Source organism: Solanum stenotomum, chromosome 2 (assembly GCF_019186545.1).
Source record: "Solanum stenotomum isolate F172 chromosome 2, ASM1918654v1, whole genome shotgun sequence".
NCBI classification, from domain to species: domain Eukaryota; kingdom Viridiplantae; phylum Streptophyta; class Magnoliopsida; order Solanales; family Solanaceae; genus Solanum; species Solanum stenotomum.
In genome coordinates this window covers 72,997,812-73,009,464 of record NC_064283.1, presented here as the reverse complement: position 1 = coordinate 73,009,464, position 11,653 = coordinate 72,997,812, and the positions used below count along the sequence as shown (strand labels likewise).

At 35.4% G+C, this 11,653-nt stretch overlaps 2 protein-coding genes and 1 long non-coding RNA gene across 4 annotated transcripts in view; 2 read left to right on the top strand and 1 right to left on the bottom strand.

Moving 5' to 3' along the window:
- Window positions 1-946, top strand: part of LOC125854338 (intracellular ribonuclease LX-like) — a 2,321-nt gene extending 1,375 nt beyond the window's left edge. Inside the window, exon 4 of the mRNA XM_049533854.1 lies at window positions 491-946. Within this exon, the coding sequence (XP_049389811.1) occupies window positions 491-759 (269 nt within the window). The 3' untranslated portion in view covers window positions 760-946. The remainder of the gene's footprint in view (window positions 1-490) is intronic.
- A 1,873-nt stretch (window positions 947-2,819) lies between these two features.
- Window positions 2,820-6,218, bottom strand: LOC125854814 (peroxisomal nicotinamide adenine dinucleotide carrier-like). 2 transcript variants are annotated; one of them, XM_049534397.1, is made up of 3 exons: window positions 6,106-6,218; window positions 5,771-5,855; window positions 2,820-4,086 (listed from the first exon to the last, which is right to left on the bottom strand). In XM_049534397.1, exon 3 carries the CDS (start codon window positions 4,029-4,031, stop codon window positions 2,979-2,981), a length of 1,053 nt encoding a protein of 350 aa, XP_049390354.1. In that variant the 5' UTR covers window positions 4,032-4,086; window positions 5,771-5,855; window positions 6,106-6,218; the 3' UTR covers window positions 2,820-2,978. The 2 variants fall into 2 exon arrangements, with proteins under 2 accessions (XP_049390354.1, XP_049390355.1); XM_049534398.1 differs by lacking the exon at window positions 5,771-5,855 and having other exon boundaries at window positions 6,106-6,212.
- Window positions 6,219-7,144: 926 nt separating this feature from the next.
- LOC125855340 (uncharacterized) lies at window positions 7,145-11,160 on the top strand. The gene is made up of 3 exons (XR_007445475.1): window positions 7,145-7,466; window positions 9,807-9,885; window positions 10,117-11,160. It is a non-coding gene; the product is annotated as an uncharacterized LOC125855340 (long non-coding RNA).
- The last annotated feature ends 493 nt before the right edge of the window (window positions 11,161-11,653 follow it).

Here is an 11,653-nt window from a genome sequence, read left to right as displayed (position 1 = left end):
ATATATATATATATATATATATATATATATATACTTTGATGGTATCAAGGATGAAGAAGTAGTGGTTCAGTGAATAGAAACAAAGGGGCAGTGGGGTAAATAGTTGAAGTTGTGGGTCCAATCAGGGTATACATATTGGATTGAGTCAAATTCTGATAAATACTTTGCCTAATGGGTCCAATTTGTGTAGTTTTCCCAAAAAATAATTGACAATGGGTGATGATGAGATTAAATAGTAAGACCTCTGTTTGCTCTGGCCTCTGATAACATGTAAGATATGCTTAATTAAATTCCAAAAGCTAGATTACGAGGGGAGAAATGCCCAAATTCATATAAAAAGAGTACCAATCCTTTTCTCGACCAATTAATATGGGATTCTAATCGACTCTAACACCCCACACACTCAAACCACCAACTAGAGCGTGGACAATGTAACATGAGGATCCAAATTTTGAATGTGCCTTTAAAAGATCTAATTCAATATTTTCAGGTATTCAACCAAACGGAGGATTTTACAACTTGGAAGCAATCAAGAAAGCAATAGAAAAAGGCATTGAACATACTATTGGTGTAGAATGCAATATTGATTTAAATGGGAATAGTCAACTTTTTGAAGTTTATATTTGTGTTGATAAATCTGGTTCAAACATCATTGACTGTCCAATGATCCCAGAAACTAAGAGATGTAATGAAATTGTTGAATTTGCTGTTTTTGGATCAAGTAATATACTTGATGGGGGACATGCTTATTCTCTTTAAAGAGACTCTTTATGACAAGAAAATCATTGTTTGTAATCAATTTAATGAATTTTATCATGAAATAAGAGAATTTCTTGTATTTAATTTCATGTTTTTAGGGATGTTTATGAGTTGTGAGTTCAATGAATGGTCTGATGTGCCCTTATGTGTTGGATTGTAAAGTGGACCATTTTACTTATGACGTTGTCAAGTGAACACTTATAATTAATGAAACACAATATTTTAAACACCTCTGACTGTGGACCAAACATAAGTGGCAATAAAATTGCTGAGTTGGAAAAATTTGTGAGGTACATGCAAATTAAGAGTGTGATATTGATACTTTTCATCAAAAATACACCTATTATGAGGAGAAAAATAATTTAAAAACGGGAAAAACAAAAATATCCCATTCTTCTTCTCTTTTTTTCTATAGAAAAAAATTAGGTCATTCCATTGTTGAGTTTCCATTGTTTCCACCATTACTTATGTAATCTTGCTCCATTTCTAAAAGAAATTACTCATCCTTCAAACATCCCACAACAAACATACAAATTGAAAAGAAGAACTTTTTTGTTTGAATGATTCTTTGGGCTGATTTATTTGTCTTCAAATCTAAAATGGGTTACATAATTTGAGCTTTTAATTTGAAGGTTTAAATTGAAAACTTCTCTCTAAATTGAAAGCTCAAATTACAAGATTATATGGATTGAATTGAGGAACCTAATAACTCAACTTCAGATCAAGACGACAGAGTCAAATAACTCGATGTTGGACTCGCAGCTTGGGTTGTTACACGAAGATGACAAGAATGTATTGATTGCAGTAGCTCAAGGAATCATTTCGATGCTGGTCCATTTACTCGATTTCAGCTTTTTGCCGGGGATTAGGAAGAAAACTGTCACTGCCATTACTAAAATCTCCACAGTTGCTTCAAGCAAGCTTTTTTTGGTCGCCGGAGATTTATGTATTCTCAAAAATTTTCTAAGGATTTTTGAATCTCCGAGTGTTTTGGGGAAGGGAAATTCATGTATAGCTTTGCAAGCATTAGATCAAGAAGAGGAATTTCATCTTTTATAGAAACTTGCCAAACGAGAACATCCAATTCTCAAGCTATGGCATAAGGTGTATGTTTTATGCTTAAGGCAGATGGAAAATGGTGGGAGTGGGAGGCGGGTTTGGATTTGGGGGTGGTGGGGCGGCGGTTGGGATGACTAGATGAGAATGAAAGGGATTAAGGGATGAGAAAGAAGGTGCAACGAGAGAGGAAACAATAATATTTTTACAAAATATTATTTATTTTTTTATATTTAATTTATGATGTGGCATTAAAAAATGAGCTGGATTCTACATGTGTTTGGTTGCATTACATGCACTCTGTTCAAATGAAAAAAGGTTTAAAGTATTGTGTTTCATTAAGTTTAAGTATTCACTTGACAAAGTCATAAGTAGAAGGGTCCATTTTACAATCTAATACAAGTATAAGGGCCCATCAAACCATTCCGCCTTATTTATTTGTTTACTTCTAACACAGTGTTCTACACTTGTTTTGAAATCTGAATAATTCAAATTACGTGAAATTGAATAAAAATATCATCCATTAATAATTTGATCCAAAAATATTCAAGACAGTCTCGGATCAAAGACGTTTTTTAAGTAAATATTTTGTTTCTTACATTTTTAAAGACATTATTCTCCTAATAATAGTATTTTTTTAACTCAACTAATAATAGTTTTGAGTCAAAAATATTACTTATATCATGACACAAAACTAAATAGTGCTATTAAGAGTATGTTTGGTGTGCTATAATAATTGCGTAATAAAACACGAGATTATTTTATCTTGCGTTTGGTTGAAAGTAATAGAAAGCCCTAAGATTATTTGTCCACCATTTTTAATGAAATAAGTTATCTCATACACATGATGGAATAACTTATGACCCAGGTCCCAGAATAATTAATCCTAGAATAACTTATTCTAAACCAAACAACCCCTTAGTTTTGGCATAGCAGAAGCACAATTTTAGTCAACAGATGCACTATTTATCAAAATATAACCAAAAAGGACAAAGTTATCTCAAATAATAGTTTCATTCACCTGAGTTACTTTTCACTTTCAAGCTTACAATGGCTTTCTTTAGGGAATATTACAATTATTACTTTGTAATTTGAATACAGTACAATCATATGCAATTATGCAGCAAGAAGATTTATTAAATAGTTCACTTTATGACTGCAAGCTATACATTAACCTTACTCTTGTTAGCCAAAACGGCGTAGACTTTGACGAGCTCTTCCTTCACCATGAAAAGTACGGAGGCTGCAAAGACGCTCTGCACTATCTTTGTGCGCATTCCCTGATAGAAGCATCTGAATCCTTCATGATGAATCATCTTAATAATAGCATCGACTGTACCTGAATATCGTAATGAGACGTTTCCACTAATCTCCTGCTTTGCTTGAAGCCTTGACTTCACAACCAACAATGGATATGTGCAGACAGTTGCTCCAAGTTTAGCAAAGGCTCCGATAACAAAAACCTCCAAAGCAGTTATATTCTGCTGGTCTTTATTCTTTGCAGCACGTTTAGCCCTTAACTGCTTCGACAAACTCTCAATAATCATGAACTGAATCGAGGGATTAGACACCATGATCAATGCTGGGATGACTCCTTTCCAGAATCCTGTAACTCCTGATTCATTATAAACCTCTCGTGCAGCTTGCAATGTCCCGTAAGGATGAGGTTTCAACGAATCAAGTTCAGCGAGTTGTACTTCCAAGGAAGAAGCTGTCAAGACACTTTGAGAAGCTTCTTTTAATAGGGTTTCCTTTTTTGCCTCCATGATTTTCCTTTCTGCTTGTGTATGAGTCTGCATACGAGTAACTAGAACCCATATAGGGTTTGTCAACAATACATTTACTGAACCTGCAAGAGCTGCCACAACGAGCCAAGAAAGCATCCCAACAGAACCATCCCCTCGGCCTCTTTTCTTATTTGCAGCTGCTATAGCCTCAGCCCTGTTCTTAAAAACCTGGTAAAAATAGTAGTAGACACCCTGTGACACGGCAGTTCCAAGCAGAGAAGGCTTCAGGCCACTGTAAAGCCCTGGCAAGCCTTCGCTTCTAACAACCTGTAAGATTTGAAACAGGGCACTGCCACGAGAATCACGGCCCTCTCTTGAGACCCTCTCAGTCTGCTGCCGTGTATTGACAGTTTGGAGGGGGTAAGTAATTATTTGTGCAATTATGCCCCCACCAGCTCCAGCCAGCCCATTAGCCAAGGCACTTGACATTTTTCAGTCTTTACTGTTCAGCGTAAAGACTATTTGTGCCAGAAACACAAACCTCCTATGTAATCTCAACAATGGTTAGTAACAAGTCCTACACAACATTGATAATGCACTATTGGATTCAAGAATCCATACATTCCATACAAACAGCTTGATGGGATGATTGTTAACATACTTGTTATACCATAGTGTTATTTCAAACGCAATATTTGTTTTGATTGTTATATAAATTTTGTAGTATCATAAACGTTAAGTCCATTGTTATCCAACAACAAAAAATCCCATTTACGTAATGATACTATCTGGTGTAATCTCATGTTTAACTTATAATTTTTCTCACTTTTCTTGTGTTAATTATTTAACTATCATATTTAATTCTTCAATCTATATTTCTTACAACAACTCTAACTATATCCGAAGGTTGTATTTATTTTTTGTATAACTGAGAAAGAAATCCATATGTGACCCACCCTTTGGAGTTTGGACTAATCACAACCTTCTAAACTCAGTGGATAATGGGCCCGCCCCTCTACCCTTCTCCACTTAAATACCAGATTTCGCATTGCGTGGTGTGGGGCTTGAACTTGAGACCTAAGCCACAAATCCTTCACCTTTTGCCACTCGAGCTAGGCCTTGGGGGCAAGGAATGGCAATGGAGCGGGGCGAGGTGGGTTTAAGGCTATGCAGGGCGGAGCCGGTTTAAGGTTGTGCGAGGCGGGTTGAAGTGGGTTCTTTTTAAATTAATGTGGGGTGGGGCGGGTTGCGGGTATATGCGATTTCATGTGGGTTCAAACTTAATTTTAACTTCCTACATGTTATAAGAGCGATAGAACATTATTTATTAAAATAATTTCTTTACGTAAACTGTTTTGAATGGCTAAGAAACTAGAAAGAAGAAAAAATTATCTCACTACTTGCATTTAATATTTTGTTATTACATCAAATGTAACCAATTCAAATCTACCAAAAAAATGTTGCTGACATATCTAAAAGAGTTATAAAACATTGTAATGTTAAAATAATGTTATAACATGTTAATTTTAGCGATTAACAACAAACAAAATTTTAATTTCTTAAGTTGAAAACTTACTGAGCCTATTATTTGAAATGCTTTTTACAAAATATGTGGGATGGGGCGGGTTTTTGCAGGGTGGGCGGGGCGGGTTGAAAACAACAAAATATGTTATGTGGGGCAGAGCGGGGCGGGTTGAGATCTTAGCGGGTTTAAGCGGGTTGAGATCTTAGCGGGTTTAAGCAGCAACCGCCCCGCCCCATTGCCATCCCTATTGGGGGACATCCGAAGGTTGTATTCATCAACAACACAATACAATCATGGGCGAACGTATGGACGTATTTATAGTCTAGTTTAGGCCAACCTAGGTATTTTATGTACATACTTTTAATGTACTTGAGCCAAAGGTCTTTCAGACCTCTACAAGTCTACCTCCAACTCAACGAGATAGTGGTACGGTCTCTGTAAACTCTACACTCCTCAGACCCCACTTGGTAGGATCTCAAATGATATGTTATGTTGTACTTTCTAGAATTGATCTAATATTAATTTGCCCAAAGAAACAAGAATCGATTCCCACTTAATACATTCAATCTTCTCAATTTGTTTCAGTAGTGCACCCGTGTTATAGAAATTCTAGATCCATCTCTGAATACAATATTATACCTTATGAAAGGATATACAACAACTATCCAAACAAGCGGCAAGGAAATCAAAGAATATGACTTACTATTGCATAACACACAGATCCTGCCACAGTGATCATACTGCACAGCAACTAACAGACCGAGATGCCATCTCAATAATTGGCATGCCTGGATTTGGTACAACACCAAAATACACATTCAATCATAAATTTACCCAATTTATGCATGCCAACACTGAGATAACATCAAGGTTCAATAATATTTTTGTGCAAGTGTACAGATGATAACTATACAATTAGCTAATCAAAAGATCATCAAACCTAGATGTTATCTCAATTGTTGGTATACCAGAATTAGGTAAAAAAAAATATCCAAAAATATACTCTTTATCACTTGAATTTGGGCAGAGATATCTTACCCAATATAGACGGACAACAATCCTTCAACACCGATAATGGAGTTTTCCTTTTCAACAAAAATGGTTGTTTATGAAACAGTGGAGGCGCAATAATTGGGCAAAAGGAAAAAAATATTTTATAAAGGGGTACTAGGTTAAAGAAATTGGGCTTTCTTTGGGCTGGTATTTCACTTTTAGGGGCTAGTGAGATTTGGGCTGCAATTAATGGATTTTGATGGTATTGGGCTAACCGTGAATTACACATGAAAATCACACGAATAATTATCGAAAAAAATTGCACATATACAAAATAGGGAAAAGGGTCAAAATTGGGAATTTTCAAAGCTTTAGGTGTTGATATACGAAGCAACATGTGGACTGTATGTTGGACATGTGGTTCATATTTCGTATCATATGTGCGTTGCATGTTGAACATACAGAAAACATATGGTGGCATTATGATTAAAAAAAAACCCTTACAAATACATTTCTAGGTCGAATTGTCGTGGTTCATGTGAACCAACATGCGAGCCTCACGTGTTGAACATATGGACCACCACATATGGTGGTAGTATGTTGAATATGGCTTATCGGGAAGCATGTTCCCACTATGCTCATGGCCAGATTGATCTACCAATAATAGTGGAAATTCTATCGTTCCCTACTTAAGTCAGGTTATTGTATATGGTCTCAGACCATTGAGATCGCTACACATTTTTCATGTTTTCTTATCTCCGCAGTAAAATCTTAATTTCTTGGGGAAGAAAAACATGAACAAATTCATCTTCAATCTCAAGGTTTAAATACAACTAAATTTGTAATTTACTAAGTAGAGGTATTTATATTTACTTTTAGTTAATTAATAAAAGTCAAAATATAGGGGTTGATATTATAAAAATCATGCAAGTTGAAGAGTTACTTGTATAAATACAATGTATCTTATGAAAAAATAAAAAATGTATTTTTTTTTAATACCAAGGATATTTTTGTCCTAAAAATTTATGATTCACCCTTATATAAGCCTTGCAAACCCTAGTTACCATTCCACTCCACCTTCCACAATTTGAAGGAGCTTGACCAAAATTCTTCTTCCCCAGTCCAGGCATTCCAACAGTTGATAACATCTAGATCTGCCAATCCTTCGTATTTTTGTTCTTCTGTTTTTCACATGACATCTTCAAAACCCACTATGAGCTTCATTATGAGTTAAGAAATGGTGAGTTTTGATGATGTCATGCCTAAAATAGGATTAATGAAAGTATTAGTAAAAAGGTGTTCAAATCTGGAGGTTATGTTAAGCTGGTGGTATGCTTTGACTGGGAAAGATGACTTAGGTCAAAATAAATATGTCCAGATCTGGCACAATCTTGTGTTTGCTAATGGTGAGATTACTATACTCAGTGAAATAATGATGAATTAGTATAGTAACTAAGTCTTAATGATGAATTAGCAGCTAACTTTTATTGTAAATAAGATATATGAAGAAAAAGCCTATTTGACAATGAAAATGACCAAACATAATAGCATAGGCACCTTAGATTTTGCAACATGAGTGAAGTACAAGCATAATTTTTGTCAAGTCTGAGAGTGTTTTCAATACTTTTGTTTGATTTTTAATTAAGAGTTTCATGCTCCTACCAGAGTAAGATTGAGATTATTTTCTATGGCATGTGACATATCAGGTGTATTTGAATTCAGTTAGTCAACTTCGGTGGATGTTGTGTATCTAAGTTTAGTTAGTTGAGTATAGCGGGTGTTTATAAGGCTGTCAATGGTTTGAGAATGAAACTTATAATTTGCGTGAAGTTTGGATGTTTTCAAGCAGCTTACTGATAATAATTTGGAAAATAGTAACTTGCAGATAATAATTTGGAAAATAGAAACTTACTGGTAATAATTTGGAAAATAGTACTGATTTACTTGGTCAAGAAAATACATTCAGATCGGCACAATCTTTAGTGTTACTAGCTATTGTACATGATGCTATTAGTGAGATTACTTGAGTCAGTGAAGTCCTAATGATGAATTAGTTGCTAATCTTGTGTGTTTCTAACTATTCTACATGATGCTATTAGTGATATTACTAGACTCATTGAAGTCCTAATGATGAATTAGTAGCTAATCTTGTGTTATGCTAGCTATTCTACATGATGCTATTAATGAGATCGCTAGACTCAGTGAAGTCCTAATGATGAATTAGCGTGTTACTAGCTATTCTATATGATGTTATTAATGATATCACTAGACTCAGTGAAGTCCTAATGATGATTTAGTAGCTCATCTTGTGTGTTACTAGCTATTCTACATGATGGTATTAGTGAGATTACTAGATTCATTGAAGTCCTAATGATGAATTAGTAGCTAGTCTTGTGTGTTACTAGCTGTTCTGCATGATGCTATTAATGAGATCACTAGACTCAGTGAAGTCTTAATGATGAATTAGTAGCTAAAATGAATAAACTTTTATTGTAAGTTAGGTATACGAAGGAAAACTGTATCTGACAATGAAGGTGACCAAAGATATTAGTAAGAACTAAGAAGTAACTTGCTGATAATAATTTGGGAAATGGTACATGTAATTACCTGATTAACTTTTGTTAAGGGTCAAAGTTGGATACTTTTAGAGATATCAAAAAAAAAACTTGTCGAAGGTTACCCCATTAAGTTGTTCTTGTATCAGGTCTGATTACATCTTAGTTAAGAATTTATCCTATCATTTTAAGTTGTGCTTTCTGTATTTTTGGAGGATTTTTAGAAAACAAAACACGAAGTTTCAAAATCTGGTAAAGTCAAAGCAAGCCTAGGAAAGTTCCTGCTGTTTATCCCTTTATTCTCAAGAAGATAAATTCGTAAAATGGAGTTCATCATGGTCACTTGCAGCTAGCTATATTCAGGGATGCTAGCATTGTCTTCTAAAAAATGTCACACAAATTGCTTCGTCTTCAAATATCATTCAGAAGCTCCAAGTTTTTCAGCATTACTGGATTTGGAATTCACCCTTGACTTATCTTGATGTTCGGGTTTTTAAGGAACACATGTTACCATTCCTAGCCAATGTTTTGAACCTTGAAACTTTGATAGTTAAAAGAATTGGAGGTTGACTAATATTACAAGGTATCTTTCGAAGATGGCTAAGTTGTGACGCTCTGCATCTTTTTCTTGAGCAGATGATGCAAACTTGATCTCAGAGAAGATAGTGTTTAGAAACTGAGATGTAGATTTTCGACATATAACGGCTTTGTTCCCTACGTTCAACAACCTTAATAATGTTGAAATGCCCAATGTTTCTTGTGGTGGTACAGAGTTGTGAGTCTATGACCTCAAGTTCCCTCTAAATCAGATACGGAGCTAGCATTTTAAGTTTATGAGTTTTGCATTGTAGAAAACACAGCTTAGTTGGTGCTTGACAAGTTATTTATACATATTAAGTGGATTTTAAACGCAACTACACGGTTTTAGTCTAAGCTATTGGGTTCTACCAAACCCATAGGCAAAACTGTAGCTCTGCCTCTAGTTTAGATCTTGTGAAGTTAGCAGTATCCAACACTTTGTGTATACATACTTCATGCTTCCTAATCTTAGAGTTCGAACTATGTCATATATATGTAATTTCCTTCAAGACATTCTTGAAACAAGAAAATACTACTTTAGAATGGAGTATCCTGGACAACGCCTATTCTCGCCTTGAACATTTGATTTTTCATACTTGTACTCCACTTAAGGTGGTCCATATCTTTTTGGGACATTTCTAATTTGAAGGCCGTTGATCAGGGCAAAACAAGTTGAAGATGAAAATGTCAGGTAACAAGCTGCTCTTCTGAAGTAGATAATGCTCCAACCCTAAAATGGCATTTTAAATTGCTTGTCTGGTAACATCTTGAGTCTCAAGGAATGCTAGTCTTATTTTGAGTCCTCGTTAAATGGTTTCGTTTGATACTTGCTCCTTGGGTATTTGTTTTGGTACCTAGCATGTTTGGAGCCTGAATATGTTTCTGTTAAATTTCTTACTTTGTTTGTACTTTCTTGGCTTAGGCTTACCATTGAACATGAAATGGAAAATCTATCAATTTAGGACTTTCTTTTAGCTACCGGCCCAAACAAAAGAGATTTGCCTCTTGATCGATCGATTAATTGGATCGAAGTACGAAGGGGCTGATTGAAATCTGAGATCAGCCCAAGACTAAGGCTGAGCAACTAGCTGCTGCAGGATTGGACGTCTATCTATCTCACCACACTCTCCTACTCCTATAAAGGCCGGTGGAAGGAATGCTCTGCTCATATTTCTTAAGGCTCGTTACTGCAGCGCTCATTAACCCCTTGTGCTTCTTCCATTAAAAAAAAAGGTAGTTACTTCAGCTACCAGAGTTGGACCTTATTCACACTTGTAAGATATACTATCATTGCTCTTGAAGGTAGCTGTATCAGGGGAATCTTAGTAGTCTGAACTTTTCCTTGTTGGTGAGGGTTTAATTTTCAACCTTGTAACTCTCTCTGTTCCCCTTCCCGCTGTGGTTTGACATAATTAGTTTTCTGGTGTTTTGAGAAGTGTCTACAAATTGTTTTGATGTTTTAACCAAGCATGGATAAATAGCTTCAACAACAACATACCCTGTGAAATCCCACTAAGTGGGGTCAGCGGAGGGTAGAATGTACAGAGACCTTACTACTACCTCGTGGAGGTATATCTGGTTGTCACCAAAGGGTGTTCCTGCTGTTATTGGTGTTCAAAGTGCCATATTCATTTAGGGCCTTTGAATATGGCTCATTTTTCTTGTTGTCTGATCCCATTTGGGGCTCTAGCATGAATATTTTTAGTGGTATTGAGAAACATAGTTGATAATGAATTAGATACTGACGTTAACTTGTGTTGGTCTTCACAAGCAACATTTTGTAAATCTGCAGATGGTGACTTCTCGTATTGTACTTAATGGTTCGTTTTAGTGTAAGTGTAGGTTCATGCCTCAAATTCGTTCATCGTTCATCTATAGTGCATTTTGATACAGATTGTTGTATGGCGTCGCGATTTGCATCATATTTTGAATGCTTTGCTATTTAGCAGGCAGTGATCCACTTCTGGATTTGATACAGATTGTTGTATGGCGTCGCGATTTGCATCGTGTTTTGAATGCTTTGCTATATAGCAGGCAGTGATCCACTTCTGGATTTGGCTGCATCTATAAATGCATGTTTTGGTTCTGTTTAATACACATTCCTCCTTGTACATTTTACTGCAAATTCCAAATATAAAGTCAAGTTGTATGGCTTATTTATTTTTTTGCTTGTTTATATTAGGTAGAAGAAAATGGAAGCTTGTACAACACCAAATAAAGGTAACAATGATGGGAGTTTCAAGATATTCATGCTGTTTTCCTCGGGATGGAAGCGGATTCAGAATTTGAAGTTTATAGTATCCTATAATGATCTCAAGTGAATAATTGAATTCATAGTCAAATAACTAGTCATTCAGTGAATTCCTTGATACATATATAGGGTTCGAATAGAAGTTATTGAATTTTCGTAAACCCATGGAGAAACAAACTTCTATTCCTTAATACATATATAAGGTTCA